The following is a 13,539-nucleotide window of genomic DNA, read 5'->3' on the forward strand; positions in this document are numbered from 1 at the left end:
ATATAAGCTTTCAAGTGTAAGAATCGCGGACATTTTACTGTTGTAGAGCTGTCTCAGAGCTATTGCAGAAACATTTTGCAATGTTTATGAAACGTTTCAATCTATCACATGAAATATTTCTGAAATATTTCTGAAAGGTTTTTGTGCTGTATGGGATATTCGAAATAGATAAAGTTATTGCCTCACCCTGTACCAATTATAATACGTTTATTGATGTGTTTATGCAATTTTCTGCTATATATCGTATTGCTTAATGTAATACTTCGGTAATGTTTTATATTATAAAGCTTTCTAAGAAGAACCAAAAATCTTGGCGGGAATTCTGCTCATAATTATTAGAAATATATTAATATATTATAATTCTTACGATTTAAATATGTACATATAAGTTTTAGCTATTTAATATGTATAAAAATTGTTTAAACTTATAAAATTAAACTACAATTTACGTGTATATATCTAAATTTCTAAACAGTTGCTATTCTTTTCATCGGTGCTGTCGATACGTTATTACCCGAATGAGATGTATTTACAGAATGGTTACGGTAGAAGAAAGATACGCGTTATACATATATAAATATCCAATTGTTATATTTGGCGTAATTTGTTGATGATATTGGGATTATTGTTAGTCAAATCAAGACCTTTTTATGACTACTTTTTATATTATACATTTTTATAATAATAAGCATTTATACAGTCAAGAAACGTATCACATTTTCTAAATATTAAGAAAAAAATTTTTTTTTTAAGAAGTCAATATAAAGTCATTTTTAAGTCATCTGAAATTAAGATTTTTAATCATGACCAAAAAATGACGTAAATTTGGTCAATTTGATGGCAAATTGACATTATTTTGACTTTCTGTTCTCCTTGGGACTTTGCCATATAGTTCCAAAAATGAAAATGGGCGTAAAGCGCTGGAATCAGTCGAGCGAAAACGGTAACAGGCAAAACGCCGGGATGGCCGCTCTCACAATCAGCCGCTCTCAGGTTTCTCTCTGGTAGAAGGAAGAAGACAAACTCTGAACTAGTGCAGGCGGTTCAGCTAAAAAGAACAGATACCTATTTTCTCAGGGGGTGCGTGTGCCTGAGGCTCGTTGGCTGAAGTTTTTCCCGGGTATCGCGTGATACTACGGAATATCAGGCCGAAACCTTTTTCTTACAGTTAGTAAAAATGGGTAACGCTGCGACGAAAGTAGAAGCGAAGCCGGAGGAGAAGAAGAAATTGAAACCTTGCTGCGCCTGTCCTGAAACTAAGAAGGCCAGAGACGCATGGTGCGTAAAACAAATCACGTCTGCCGATATACGGTTATAGGTTAGAAATTCTGCTGTCTCGTGACTCGTGCACACGAAACTTTTCAACACTTATACACACAACCGTTCAGATAGTTGCGTATATTCTGTTTCAGGGCTGTGTTTTAACATTAACCAAAAGAAGCTTTAGTCTTTCGTATACAAAGCATTGTTCTATACACAGAAGATTGTCAACAATAAAGCTGTCTAATTTTTAATTATAATTTTTTCAGCATCATAGAAAATGGCGAGGAAAAGTGCGGCGACCTCATAGAAGCGCACAAGGCTTGTATGCGATCAATGGGATTCAATATATAAACTGTAGGAGGGTTTTAAATCTCGACGCCAAAGTCACATCGCAGAGAGTGTACTCTGCAAACGATCTTAGAAGTCTCAGGTTATAAGCGTATTTACATGTTGATATGTATATGCTTTGTAAATAATTTCGTTGATAGGTTTTGTAAAGAACAAAGTATTATGTTTGCGAAGTGACAGAAGGATCTACTCCGAACAACTTGGTTTTATTTCGAATACGATCGGGGAACGTGAGGTAGTCCATTGTGATGTAACTATACGTAAGAAATAAAAATCGTACTCATCTTTTCAACACGATTTATCGATCTGAATATCCCTTCCAGCGTTTGTATCCATTAGAACGGGAAGAGAAATTGGAGAGTAAAGCCATGTTGGGAATTCTAACAAAGCATATATTTTAATTTGATGTGTGGCTAATGCAAAGGTTTTTACTCTTGCATAACAATTCCACAGCTTGGTTTCCCTGAACACTCCAAATAATGAACAGATTCTTAAATCGAGATATATATATATGTATATGGCGAAATTTCCAGTACTATTAGTTGTAATTTATCGTTTTTCTTCGACAGTTTTTACAGCCAGTCAATGTTATTGCAACGTGGTCCTACTGGGCTGAAAGACAAACTTACATTTGACTGGTGCACCGTAAATACCGAAGCTATATAAAACAACGGCGCGACGTTCTCGCGGGGCGTCGCGTCCTCATAGAATAATCGCAAATATAATTTTAACTATAATAAATAGATCTTAGATATATCAGTACAATTTATGAAATATGATAAGAGAGTAATAATAAGAATTCACTAACTCACATAATCGTCAAGTGTATAATAGAAATAACAAGTTAAATGGACTTCTTTTTTTTTCATCTATCTTCTCGTTCACAGCATTGCATTGGACTTACGAGCTATGACATAAGTAGCCTAGAGTCGATTGGATAATTAAATAGAATATTTGTAATTAATATGAAAGTAGTTGTACTTCATGTGTGGGCAAGTGACATGCGATATAACGAAGAGTGTGCAGATGTGTACTATATGTGTATGTGTGTGTGTGTGTGTCCGTGTGAGTGTGTATGCGTGTTTGTGTGTATATATAGTATATAATATATATAATATTTTATATGAAAATGCGATTTTTTTTGGTCACTTTTGCAGACACTCCAGATTCTTTCATATAAGCGTTTTAGCAATCAAAATGCGTCAAAGAATATCTTTCGTTATTGTTATATAAAATTTGTCGTAGGGTATATACCGTACGGCTCTCGGCACTTTTTATATTGACTAAAAGTCGACAACGCTTTGATGGAAACCTTTGTCACAGATTGTAGGATGTAGAACGAGACGAGTGCTGGGAACACCGTGTTGATTCTGGAGCGTTTCCAAGAGTGTGCTTGTCAGACGTATGAGTGATTAGCGTCGTATTGATAACAGCATCACAGCTACGAAAAAGTCTCGTTTTCCAAGCTCTGCCACGGCTTTTTCGATGGTGCAACCGATCGGTACAAGACGATTGGTCGACTAAGGGTTAGCACAGCCTGTTCGGTGCGACGAAAATTGAGCAGAACGTTTTGGACAAGAAATGACGCTCGTTTCAACGCTATCTTCCCACGGGGCCTTTCGCCCCGTTTCGATCTGATAATTCTCTTCGCAGAAATTTACGCGCACGTAGTACGACAGGATTTTTATTTAAGATTAAGGACTTTCTCCGTTCGGCAAAAGAATTACGTACTCGTTCAGAGCGACGCGGCGAAGAGCCATCTTTTGATATTTAAATAATAGCTCCGTAAAATTGTTCACCGCGTCACAGGCTCCGCGCGGGCACAACGATTCAAGAAGTCAGTCCATCGTTAACGGCTAGAGAGATGCAAGAATATATTGTTAAATAATACGATCTGCAACTATTTATAATATGCTACAATGGAATAAGTCTGCTAGCGATAGAAGAACATAAGGACATCGCGGTCACGTAACTTCAAGGATGTCGGATAAGATTGGTTTGAGGCAGTAGTCTATAGTCTTTGCCCGAGGCTTGATCATTTCTCGGACCAGTAATTCTCACCTGTCTTGAGGAACTCGCATTGATCGTAATACTTTACTTTGCTGAAAAAGAAAGAGCGCGCTATTAATAAATAAAGAGGCTACTTAGGGACGCCTATATTACCTGATACTGCGCTTCTGTATCCATGGTGCCGGTTACAGCCACAACTTGGTACTGTCTGGCCTTCATTGCCGCGGTGGACTTCCGCACGAGCCTCATTGCGCCGGGTGCGCTGCTCGTGCTATTGAAATACGCCATTTGCGCCGGGCTATGACTCGGATCCAGCACCAGCATGGTTATCGAACCGTCCCTCAGCTGTTCCACACCCATGATCGTTCTGCTGTGCCCTGAACGTATTAACGTCGACTGCATTAGTCTGGCTTCAACTTCCGAAAAGTACACGCGAAAAGAAGATGTTCACCTTGATGTTGAAGATAAAGGGGCGGCTTGAACTCCTCGCATCGTTGAAAGTATTGCAGGACCCAATTAAACAACTCGGGGTGGCCGCCGTCCGCGCTGGTAGGTCTGTGAAAGTCCACCAGCTGGCACCTGTACGAAGTCAGGGAGAGAAAAGTGTGCGTCGTATGACTTGGCGACCGATCGCGATCGTGGAACTTACTTTATCCTCAAACTAGACAGCAGCGTGAATACCTCCGTGGCGCCGATCCACTTCCTAGTGTTAACGAGTTTACCGCCGAGCTGCTCCGCGCCCTGAATATCAAAGCCCTGCGCCCACGCCCATTCGATCATCTTCTGTAATCTCGAGATCGACGGCATGGAGCTGCGCTGGGGGTTCTCCGTCGAGCTGTTGGCTCCGCCGGCCCCGGAACTCCATGCTTTGTAAACTAAATCGTTGTATCCTGTGTGCTGCAAGAGAGACGAGATTAGCATCTGCATGTTTCTGTAACCACAGCCCCAGCCCTTATCGCCGTACGTCGATGCGTAATGGTCCACAGTGGAACACATCCAGGTATTCACTATGTTACTGCAAGCCTGACTAATGGCTCGTACTTTCGGGACCAGCCCTGCAAGGGAATAAATAATGCCGGGACGATTCTTGGATAAGACCGGACTCTCTTTGCACACAGGATACTTCAAGTCGCGCTTACCGCGGGTACAAGAGCTGCCGTCGTCGATGCCGCTGCTCTCGGCGACTCTCAGCTCGATTTGCCTCTCGAAGAAATCGGCCACCGTCATTTCGCCCGCGTACACAGCCCGCTGCATATTGGTGACGCTTTGTTCTCTAAAGTTACCCTGATTGTCCATGCCGTACTGCGCCCTCAGCATCTCGAATTCGCGCTGTTCGCGCAGCTTTCTCACTTCCTTTTCTCTCCTGTCTATGTCCCTCGCTAGCAGACGATCGGTCGACACGTCCGGCGTAACGGGCGACGGCGTGCTCTTCTTATTGAAGTGTTCTTCGATGTGTGCCATTAGGTCGTCATTATTTTTAAATAATGTACTAAGACATACTGGACAGGCAGGCGTCGAGTCGCTACCGACAGTAGCCGTATCGGATTGTGAACTGGTTCCGTTTGCAGGACTAACGAAAATAAATTCATCGTTGGACATTCATTGCGCATAACCGAGACATCAATTCACCTATCTTAAACATCGTAGTTAGCAGACGCGCCGTACCTAAGTATATCTTTGTGCTCGATATTGACGTGTAACTCAAGGTCAGAAGAATTCGGAAAAGACGTAACGCAAAGGGGGCAGTTGAAGACCTCGTCCCGCGACGGCGGTGACTCCGGCGGGAAGGACGGCGAGGTGAGATCAAAGTGTTGGCGATTGATATGCTCTTCCAGCCTCAGCGGACTGTCGGAACTGTAGGGGCACATCGGGCACTCCTGTATTGGAAGTTTCGGGGAAGCGTGCGAGCGCAGCTGCAGATTTAGGCCTGAACGCAACGGCGAACCTTGACCCGCCGTACCTTCCAACACTGAAACAAGAGGCCCACCTTCATTCCACTCGCGTTCTCGCGTCGAGTACAGCCTGAATACTGATCATCCGTTACCTGCATTGGCATTGTTGCTGTTGTTATTGTTGTTATTATTATTCACGTTGGGATTCGCCACTTGGACGTCCGGCTTCCTCGACGACTGCTGCTGCTGCTGTTGCTGCTGTTGTTGCTGCTGTTGCTTGATCCGTTGTCCCAGAGAGCTGCCCCAGCCATTCTGCAGATGAGGCGGCCGCAGAGACATGGACGGCGAGAGCGCCCGGCACTCGTCGCGCCTGTTGTGCTCGTCCATCAGCGAGTCGTCGTCGATGAACGCCATCATGTCATTCTCCGGCGTGCTGTAAACATACAATCGTCAGCACTCATTTCCAGCCGCTGCGGCAACGGTAGCGAAGAACAACGCGTGCTCCCCATTTCCTCTCAGTGCTGCTGGCAACGCTCCCAATAGTCTCGAGCATTCGGTATCAAAGGAAAAGGTGTGGACGGCTGCGTCTATAAAAGAATAACTGCTGTGCTATTGCGAGGGATACTGCGGTTTCACTTGGAGGAAATGGCTTTCGCAGAAGACGAATGCCGGTAATAGCGTGCAGTACTGAGGGGAAATGGGAACGCGCCCGATACTTATGCGAACGGGCGCGAACAAGTGTGCGAATGTCGCCCTGAGGCGCCGCGTCCGTATTACACAATCACGCATTACGTTTTGGACAACAAAACCCTCCCGCGTCCCGGGAAGCGCCGCCGTTTCCTCGCCGGTTGCCACATGAATAAATTCCAGTCTCGCCTCGTCCTGTCCCGCTTCGACGAACTTTGTGATTCCGTCGACCCGCACGAGCGTGTACTTCGTTGTCGAGTCCGCTGTTGACTGGTACCGTTTAAATCGTGATGACAAAACACTTTGAATCGTTCGGTCCGTTCGGTCAGTGTCTTCTTTTTTTGTATTTTCCCTCTGCGGGAACGCCGTCAACCGTTAGGTTATTTAGCGTGTCTTCTTGTTTCACACCGTCTTCGGTCAGTGTCACATGGCTCGTTGTGGCGGGAAACTGCCAGGTGGTACGTTACCGGTGATTCGCTGCCGGTGACTTTGTTACCGGCAATTTTGACAGCGATTTACTGCGCGTCGGTATGTTGCCGCTAAAACGTTTGGATGCGACGGTCAATAAAACGGCAATGATCGTCGATAAGCGGCAGTAATTGATAAACGATATTAATCGGCGACGATTGCAATTAAACTAGCGAGACAATGTTTGCTCTTCAATTGTGAATGCAAACAACGGGAGAATTTGGAGAGATTATCGATTGGTGGTGACATTTCGTTTATTTCGGGATATATTCACTGCTTTACGGTGTACGGCGCTTAGAATCACGTGTAATTTAAGTAATTGTCATAAATGCAATTCAGAGCGACATGTGCCAATAAATCTCGGCTAAACATAGGGTTTTCCAGTTGAAATTCACGCTCGATGGGATTAAATAGACTAAACAATGTCGCTCAAACGCATTATACGTCCTTTTATGCTAGTGTGGCTGAGCCGGGGCCGGGAAAATTACTTTATAAAAGCCCCAGATAGCACGAGACACTCCTATGAACATTTTAAGAATATTCCTCAAGAATATCTGGGACATTCCATAGGTCATTCTTAATTATTTATCTTATGTTCGTTATACATAAGATTGGCACTACTATAAATCTTTTTCGAATGTGAATAACCCAGTGAGAAATGAGTCGTCGATCGATGTCGAAATGATGTCGAATCGACGTCAATTCGACAGTGTCGATGTCGATTCGACGTCATTTCGACGTCGATCGACGAATCATTTCTCACTGGGAATCTATCGAATATAGCGTGTCAGTTAGACATGGTATGATCACAGGTTTCACTGCCTTTTGCATAAGGTAAGTGTATTACGTAATAAACAATGTGCAATACATAAACTCGGTGAACATTAAAAAATTATTCTCAACGAATATTCCAAAGGCATTCTCGACGAACGTTCTAAAAACGTTCTTCTTTGTTATGAATATACGATCTCTAATTGTAATAATCAATATATATTTATAGAATATTCGACTCGAATATTCTGAAATTAAGAATATTTGCACTCCAGAAGAATATTCATGGAACTATGTGTGCTATCTGGGAGTATCTAGTCACAGTTTTTTTCCGCTAAAAATGTAATTAGTTACAGTTACCAATTCTGAAAAGTAACGCGTTACAGTTACTCAAAAAGGAGTCGTTACTTTGCGGTTACTTTCTTGTAATAAAAAGAAAAATATCAAATCTGCATTTGAATGGTAAAGTGTCGATAAAGGCGTTTCTGCGCAAATGCAGGGCCTGGTGCAATCTGTGGAGGTTTAAAAAATTTATAAAGCAACTATTAGTGTAACTGTAATATTAAATTAGTTACTAAATGTATATTAAAGAACTAAAATTAGTTATCGGAAAAATGTGATTGAGTCACGTTACAGTTGCAGACGGAGAAAAAGTAACGAAGTTAAGTTGGAGTTATCAAAAAAGTAACTGTAACTACAATTTCGTTACAAGTAACGAGTCATTTCCCAACTCTGGGTTGAGCCTTATAAAACATTCTGATGTGCCCAAATTTTGGAAATATAAATTTCTTACTTGCGTTATAACTGATCTGTTTTATTATTATCGCTTGTAAGTATTATTAGAAGAAGATCGCGGATAAAAGCGGAGGAGAGGAGATTGGATGTCGCGACTGTCTTGTTGTAAAAAGCGCGTTGCGGAATAGAAAGAGAAAGAATCGCAGTTCGAGTGGCATTAGGGAAAATGCTGCCTCCCTACGGTGTACTAATAGTAATTTAGTATAAGTTTTAATCCGATAATCTTTAATATAATTAAAAGACTTTCCGTGTTAAAAAAAGTACAGTAAGTTTGATCGATTTCCTTGATATCCCGCACTTTTTTATGATACTCTCGTCCTTCGACTTGCGCGAAGTATTCGTTCCACGTGGTTTTTTTACGCGGTTCAGAACGCGTAAATGGAGTATGTCAGTGTAAAAAAAAGCAAGAGAAAAGTCAGTGTTCCATAATGTGTGTAACAATGGTGCGCGCTTCTCTTGCTCGTCCCTAATTTTCGTTTCGTTTTCCGCGTAAACGGAGAGATATTTACCGCGTAAAATCAAAAGTAAAAAAAAAAACGCGTAGTAATATGAGTTGAAAGAAATTGACATTTCCAGCCTCTAACGTCAGAAAAACGTGACCTGTAGGAGGCACAATTAAAAAGAGTTGCGCGCTACTCCATCCGTAGTGTAACAGTTATACTATGGACAGAGTAGTTACACTATAACTAACAATAAGTAGGTCCACTCCGTCATTTCTTTCGTTTTGCGTCCATCCCTTCTGCGCATCCATTGTTTTAGCCAAACCAATGAGAGAAGAGTTGCATTTGGGGTAGTGTGAAATCAGTATGCGGTAGTGTAGCTTTGACGAGTGCGTACCACAGACTTCTACCCAGATAGCACAAGACGTTCCTTTGAACATTTTAAGAATATTCTTCAAGAATACTTGGAATATTCCATAGGTCATTCTTACATATTTGTCTTATGTTCGTGGAACATTCAACTGGCGCTACTACAAATCCGTTTCGAATGTAAATAGCACAATCTATCGAATATAACGCGTCGGTTATATATGGTACGATCGCAGATTTCACTGCCTTTTGCATAAGGCAAGTGTATTACATAATCAACAATGTTAATAGCAATAAATAAACTCGATGAATATTAAAAAATTTTCCTGAACCAATATTCCGCAGACATTCTCGACGAATGTTCTAAAAACGTTCTTCTTTGTTATGAATATACGATCTCTAATTGTAATAATCAATATATATTTATAGAATATTCGATTGGAATATTCTGAAATTAAGAACACTTGCATTCCAGAAGAATATTCATAGAACTATGTGTGCTATCTGGGTGCAGTTCCATACAATACTTTATTTACCTAACAAGACATGACGGAACTCTTGGCTCACTTTTCAGACGGTAACAGTCCAGTAGTACATAGAAGTCTATGGTATGTAATACACACGCGCGCATGCGCGCGCCGCTGGGACCAAAACCATGGCGGAATACCACGTGATCGGGACCGAAAAGATCAAAGGGCCGACAGAGAGTGGACCTATTATGCTAGGCTCTATCCACATCGTTTAACACACCTCGGGGTCAAGTAGTCCAAGTGAGCGCTGTTGACGTGGACCAGCATCTCCGTGGGCGAGATCTCGCCCAGGTCGCAGAACGGGCAGTTGGCGGCGCCCTGGAGATGGTACTGCACCATGTGCGAGCGCATCTCCTCGTCGTTGAAGCCCTCCAGGCCGCAGATCTCGCACGTGTAGTTCATCTCCGGCGGTTTGCAGGACGCCATTTTCAGGGTGTCCGAGGTAGCGGCCTTCCGGATCCTTCGCCAGAAGACACAGTCGGACATCATTAAGGGAAACCGCCGAGGATTTACGGCGCCGGGGCGGCCGGTCGTAAATTTAGAGCCGACTAATCGCGCGCGCGCGCGCGCGCTACCCGACGACGCGGCTAACTGGGATTAATTCGACGTTTCCGTGGTAAATAATGAAGGGATGGTAACGACGGATCGAATAACGCAATCCTTACGTAAATACCGTTATTTACTCCAGAAGCCCTCCATTAATTACGCTGATAACTGTTACTTTAGAAAGGGATACGCGGAGTGTAATAAATTTCATACAGCGTACTTTACGATCGTAGAAAAAAGTACCGATTAATTTATACACACTTATAAAATATTTTCATATAATTTATGTACTCGTAACTGTAAGGGCCAGTTTCACAAACGTCGGTTAACTGCTAACCGAAGATTGGTTGATTCTCTGTCTCTTCTTAAATAATAAGGCCCGGTTTTACACTTTCTGGTCAACCGTTAACCACAAGTTAGTTGACTCTCTATCTTTCTTTACACTATTATCTAAAGAGAGACAGAGCATTGATTGACCTCTGGTCAACAGTTAACCAGAAAACAAAATACCGGGCCTAAGACGGAAAAAGGTAGGGAGTCGACTGAACTCTGGTTAACGGTTAGCCGACGTTTGTGAAACCGGCCCTAAGACCCGGCTTCACCAACGTTGTTTAACTTTAAGCTCAGCTTAATTCGTTCTTTGTCTCTCTTCAACTGTTACTTTAGAAAGAGACAAACTTGAATTAAACTAAGATTTAAAGTTAAACGTTTGGTGAAACCGGGCTCAAGTGGCATTAATTTGCATGATATCAACGTGTATACGTGGAGAGAATATTCTCTTAAAATTTACCCTGAAAATCGTATAATCGTGGGACAACATGGCACTTTGGAGAACTTTATGAGAGTTTTCTGAAATTTTATCAAACATTTTACTCGTAAAAGTATACTAACAAGCATAATCACTACCCAGCGAGAAATGATTCGTCGATCGATGTCGAATCGATATCGTTTCGACGAATCCTTTCTCACTGGGTAGTGAAATGTATGGTAAAATTTCGATAAGCTCTCATAAAATTCTTCAAAATGCCGCATTGTCCCACGATTACGGGATTTTCAGGACAAAGTTTAGGAGACAATTCTCTTCGTCTATTAATACCGATTAAGAAATAATTATGTAACAATGAAGTAACAACTGTTGCCACTTGTCTTATCACAATTACTTTCTCCACCGCTTGATTTCAACTACTTATCCCTTCTTCGCCGGAAGAGCGAGGGAGAAGTTGGATAGGAAACGGCTTCCGGATTGAGAAACGCTTCTCCACGCTGCGATCGAGCGGCGAGCAACGCAACGAGGGTGAGGTCGCGGGTCGTGATTTCTAGATTCATTTACGACACGGTGGGCTAGCACGCACCGACAATTTACGTTACGACGGATAATTTCGACGTTACGCGCGCGATCTCGATTAGCCGCTTCCGATAATCGATGCGACCTCGGGACGTTTTACGGCGAGCGAATCCGCAACTTCCGGGTAATCCGTTCCGAATATTCCGGAATCAATTTCGCAGAAGGACCGACGTTAGTTAGCTGATTCAATTAATAACAGAAACTCGATCAATCTTCCCCCGTGCATCCTAAATAGCGAATCTCGAAGATCGAGTTCAATTCGATTGTACCGAACGGTAAATAATCGTCAGACCGAACTGGACAACACGCACTATTTGACGCACTATCGGTGTAAAGACCCGAATCAGACTAGCAATTGTTGACTCTGATTCAATTGGAATTGGCGATTGATGATTGTTCTTTAGCCAATGAGAGCAAAGCAGCCAGCGATTTAATCGACTCTCATTGGCTAGAAGACAAACGTCAATCGCCAGTCCAATCCGAGTCACCGATTGCTAGTCTGATTCCGCCTTAAAGCCTAATCTACAATGTGCTCCCTGCATCCAGAAACATTTTGTATAAACAAATGAAAACGCTTACAAATTTGTCGTACAATGTACAATGTAAGGCTGATACTACATTTGTTGTACGACAAATTTTTCAAGCGCGTCGATCGGCTGCAGGATAAAAAGTTCTCGAGTATCTAGAAATTTTCTATTCAGCAGCCAATCAGTGCGCTTAAAAGATTTGTCGTACAACAATTATTGCAATAGTGCTCTGATAATATTCAACTTGTCAACTTGCGCGAATTTTTTAAGCGCAACTTTTTCAAAGCAAATTATTTGTCGACTACAAAATAGAATGTTTCCAGAAAGAGCAACGTTGTAGATCAGGCTTGATCCAACTCCGAGAGGCACAATCAGAAGCACTCGTTTCCTACGGAATCTTCTTCTCTTCTGAGACGGTCTGCGGTGGTGAACGCGGGCGAACACCTGGGAAATTTCAGCGAGGCGACATCGCTCGATCCTCTCCACGTTTCCCTTTTTCCCTCGGGAGCGCGATCGAACGGGGGGAGGGGGAGGGGGCGGGCATCCCTTTCGACGACCGTGAAACCAAGTTCGATGCGATACGCTGGCGACGCAGCAGCAATTACGTGGCGAGTTGCGATTAATCATTCCTGCTCTGAAGAAGCCACTCTCTCCCGGAAGGAGATAATCTTTTCTCCCCTGACCGGCGTTTTAAACGTGACAGTTGACGCGGACCGAGACGCGTCGGGACGATCGCAGCATCTGTTCCACGGTGTGACCACGATCGGCTCCTGTTAATCGCGCTCGCTGCGGCGCGGTCGAAACGTCGGAGACTGGGTCGGCCGAAAACGCCAAAAACCCTCCCGACGAGGCACCGTACACTCGAATCAAACGCTGCACCTCGAAGGCTTCTCTCACCTCGGCGATTTCACCCTCGCGGCGGCACGGCTATCCAAGCCGCGTTTAATGCCGTATCGCGACGTCGTCGGAGCGGCGAGTCAATCGATGGACTCTCGCCAGCCGAAGGCCAGCAGGAAGTCCGAGGCAGTCCATAACTCGTTCCCCGCGGTAGACGGAAGACCGATTCTCGCGATCAACGACGACGACGACGACGACGACGACGACGACGACGAGACGCATGTAACACGTCGCCGCCGTCTCGCGACGGCGGCGGCGGCGGCGGTGGCGGCGGCGGATGAAAGGCGACAGACAGAGAGGGGGGGCAACGCGACTCTTTTTATTTGCTCGCCCCCGGCAAAACTAGGCCACCGAGTGACTCGCGCGAGAAAACGGCCGTCGTTGGGTTGGGTTGACCCATTTCTGGGTCCCTCGCGCCGACGAGTACGCGTGCACTCGGAAGCCGTTCGTCGGCCGGGCGCTCGTCCTTCCGTCCCGTCCCGCGTCCTCTCATCCACCCTCGGAGGCGCGCTCTTCCGCGGTGCGCGGCCTCGCGGCTTCACTCTCCTCGCTCGCTCACTCACCGAACTGCCGGATCGATCATTCGCGCTTTCCTCGTGGCAGGCCCCCCGCGCGCGCGCTCGCCCCGGCGGTAGCGGGACCGCCGATCGT

General features: G+C 44.1%; 2 protein-coding genes across 5 annotated transcripts; one reads left to right on the plus strand and one right to left on the minus strand.

Moving 5' to 3' along the window:
- Positions 1-960: 960 nt before the first annotated feature.
- Positions 961-1,903, plus strand: LOC105563192 (cytochrome c oxidase copper chaperone). Of its 2 annotated transcripts, XM_012014571.1 has the most exons (3): positions 961-1,080; positions 1,169-1,278; positions 1,530-1,903. In XM_012014571.1, exons 2-3 carry the CDS (start codon positions 1,178-1,180, stop codon positions 1,612-1,614), a joined length of 186 nt encoding a protein of 61 aa, XP_011869961.1. In that variant the 5' UTR covers positions 961-1,080; positions 1,169-1,177; the 3' UTR covers positions 1,615-1,903. The 2 variants fall into 2 exon arrangements, with proteins under 2 accessions (XP_011869961.1, XP_011869960.1); XM_012014570.1 differs by having other exon boundaries at positions 964-1,278.
- A 79-nt stretch (positions 1,904-1,982) lies between these two features.
- Positions 1,983-13,077, minus strand: LOC105563193 (zinc finger with UFM1-specific peptidase domain protein-like). 3 transcript variants are annotated; one of them, XM_012014573.1, is made up of 9 exons: positions 12,889-13,077; positions 9,794-10,033; positions 5,666-5,946; positions 5,287-5,590; positions 4,761-5,191; positions 4,271-4,676; positions 4,073-4,200; positions 3,775-3,998; positions 1,983-3,713 (listed from the first exon to the last, which is right to left on the minus strand). In XM_012014573.1, exons 2-9 carry the CDS (start codon positions 9,997-9,999, stop codon positions 3,669-3,671), a joined length of 2,025 nt encoding a protein of 674 aa, XP_011869963.1. In that variant the 5' UTR covers positions 10,000-10,033; positions 12,889-13,077; the 3' UTR covers positions 1,983-3,668. The 3 variants fall into 3 exon arrangements, with proteins under 3 accessions (XP_011869963.1, XP_011869962.1, XP_011869964.1); XM_012014572.1 differs by lacking the exon at positions 12,889-13,077 and having other exon boundaries at positions 9,794-10,401; XM_012014574.1 differs by lacking the exons at positions 9,794-10,033; positions 12,889-13,077 and adding an exon at positions 6,306-6,635.
- Between the last annotated feature and the right edge of the window lie 462 nt (positions 13,078-13,539).

Source organism: Vollenhovia emeryi, unplaced genomic scaffold (assembly GCF_000949405.1).
Source record: "Vollenhovia emeryi isolate VEMERY1.0 unplaced genomic scaffold, V.emery_V1.0 DF939179.1, whole genome shotgun sequence".
In the NCBI taxonomy this organism is placed as follows: Eukaryota; Metazoa; Arthropoda; class Insecta; order Hymenoptera; family Formicidae; genus Vollenhovia; species Vollenhovia emeryi.

Coding starts and splice junctions, on each gene's coding strand:
- LOC105563192 (XM_012014571.1), top strand. CDS start 1,178: ATGGGTAACGCTGCGACGAAAGTAGAAGCGAAGCCGGAGGAGAAGAAG. Junction 1,279..1,529: donor AAGAAGGCCAGAGACGCATG/GTGCGTAAAACA, acceptor TAATTTTTTCAG/CATCATAGAAAATGGCGAGG.
- LOC105563193 (XM_012014572.1), bottom strand. CDS start 10,062: ATGATGTCCGACTGTGTCTTCTGGCGAAGGATCCGGAAGGCCGCTACC. Junction 5,192..5,286: donor GAGCACAAAGATATACTTAG/GTACGGCGCGTC, acceptor TATTTTCGTTAG/TCCTGCAAACGGAACCAGTT. Junction 3,714..3,774: donor ATACAGAAGCGCAGTATCAG/GTAATATAGGCG, acceptor TTTCTTTTTCAG/CAAAGTAAAGTATTACGATC.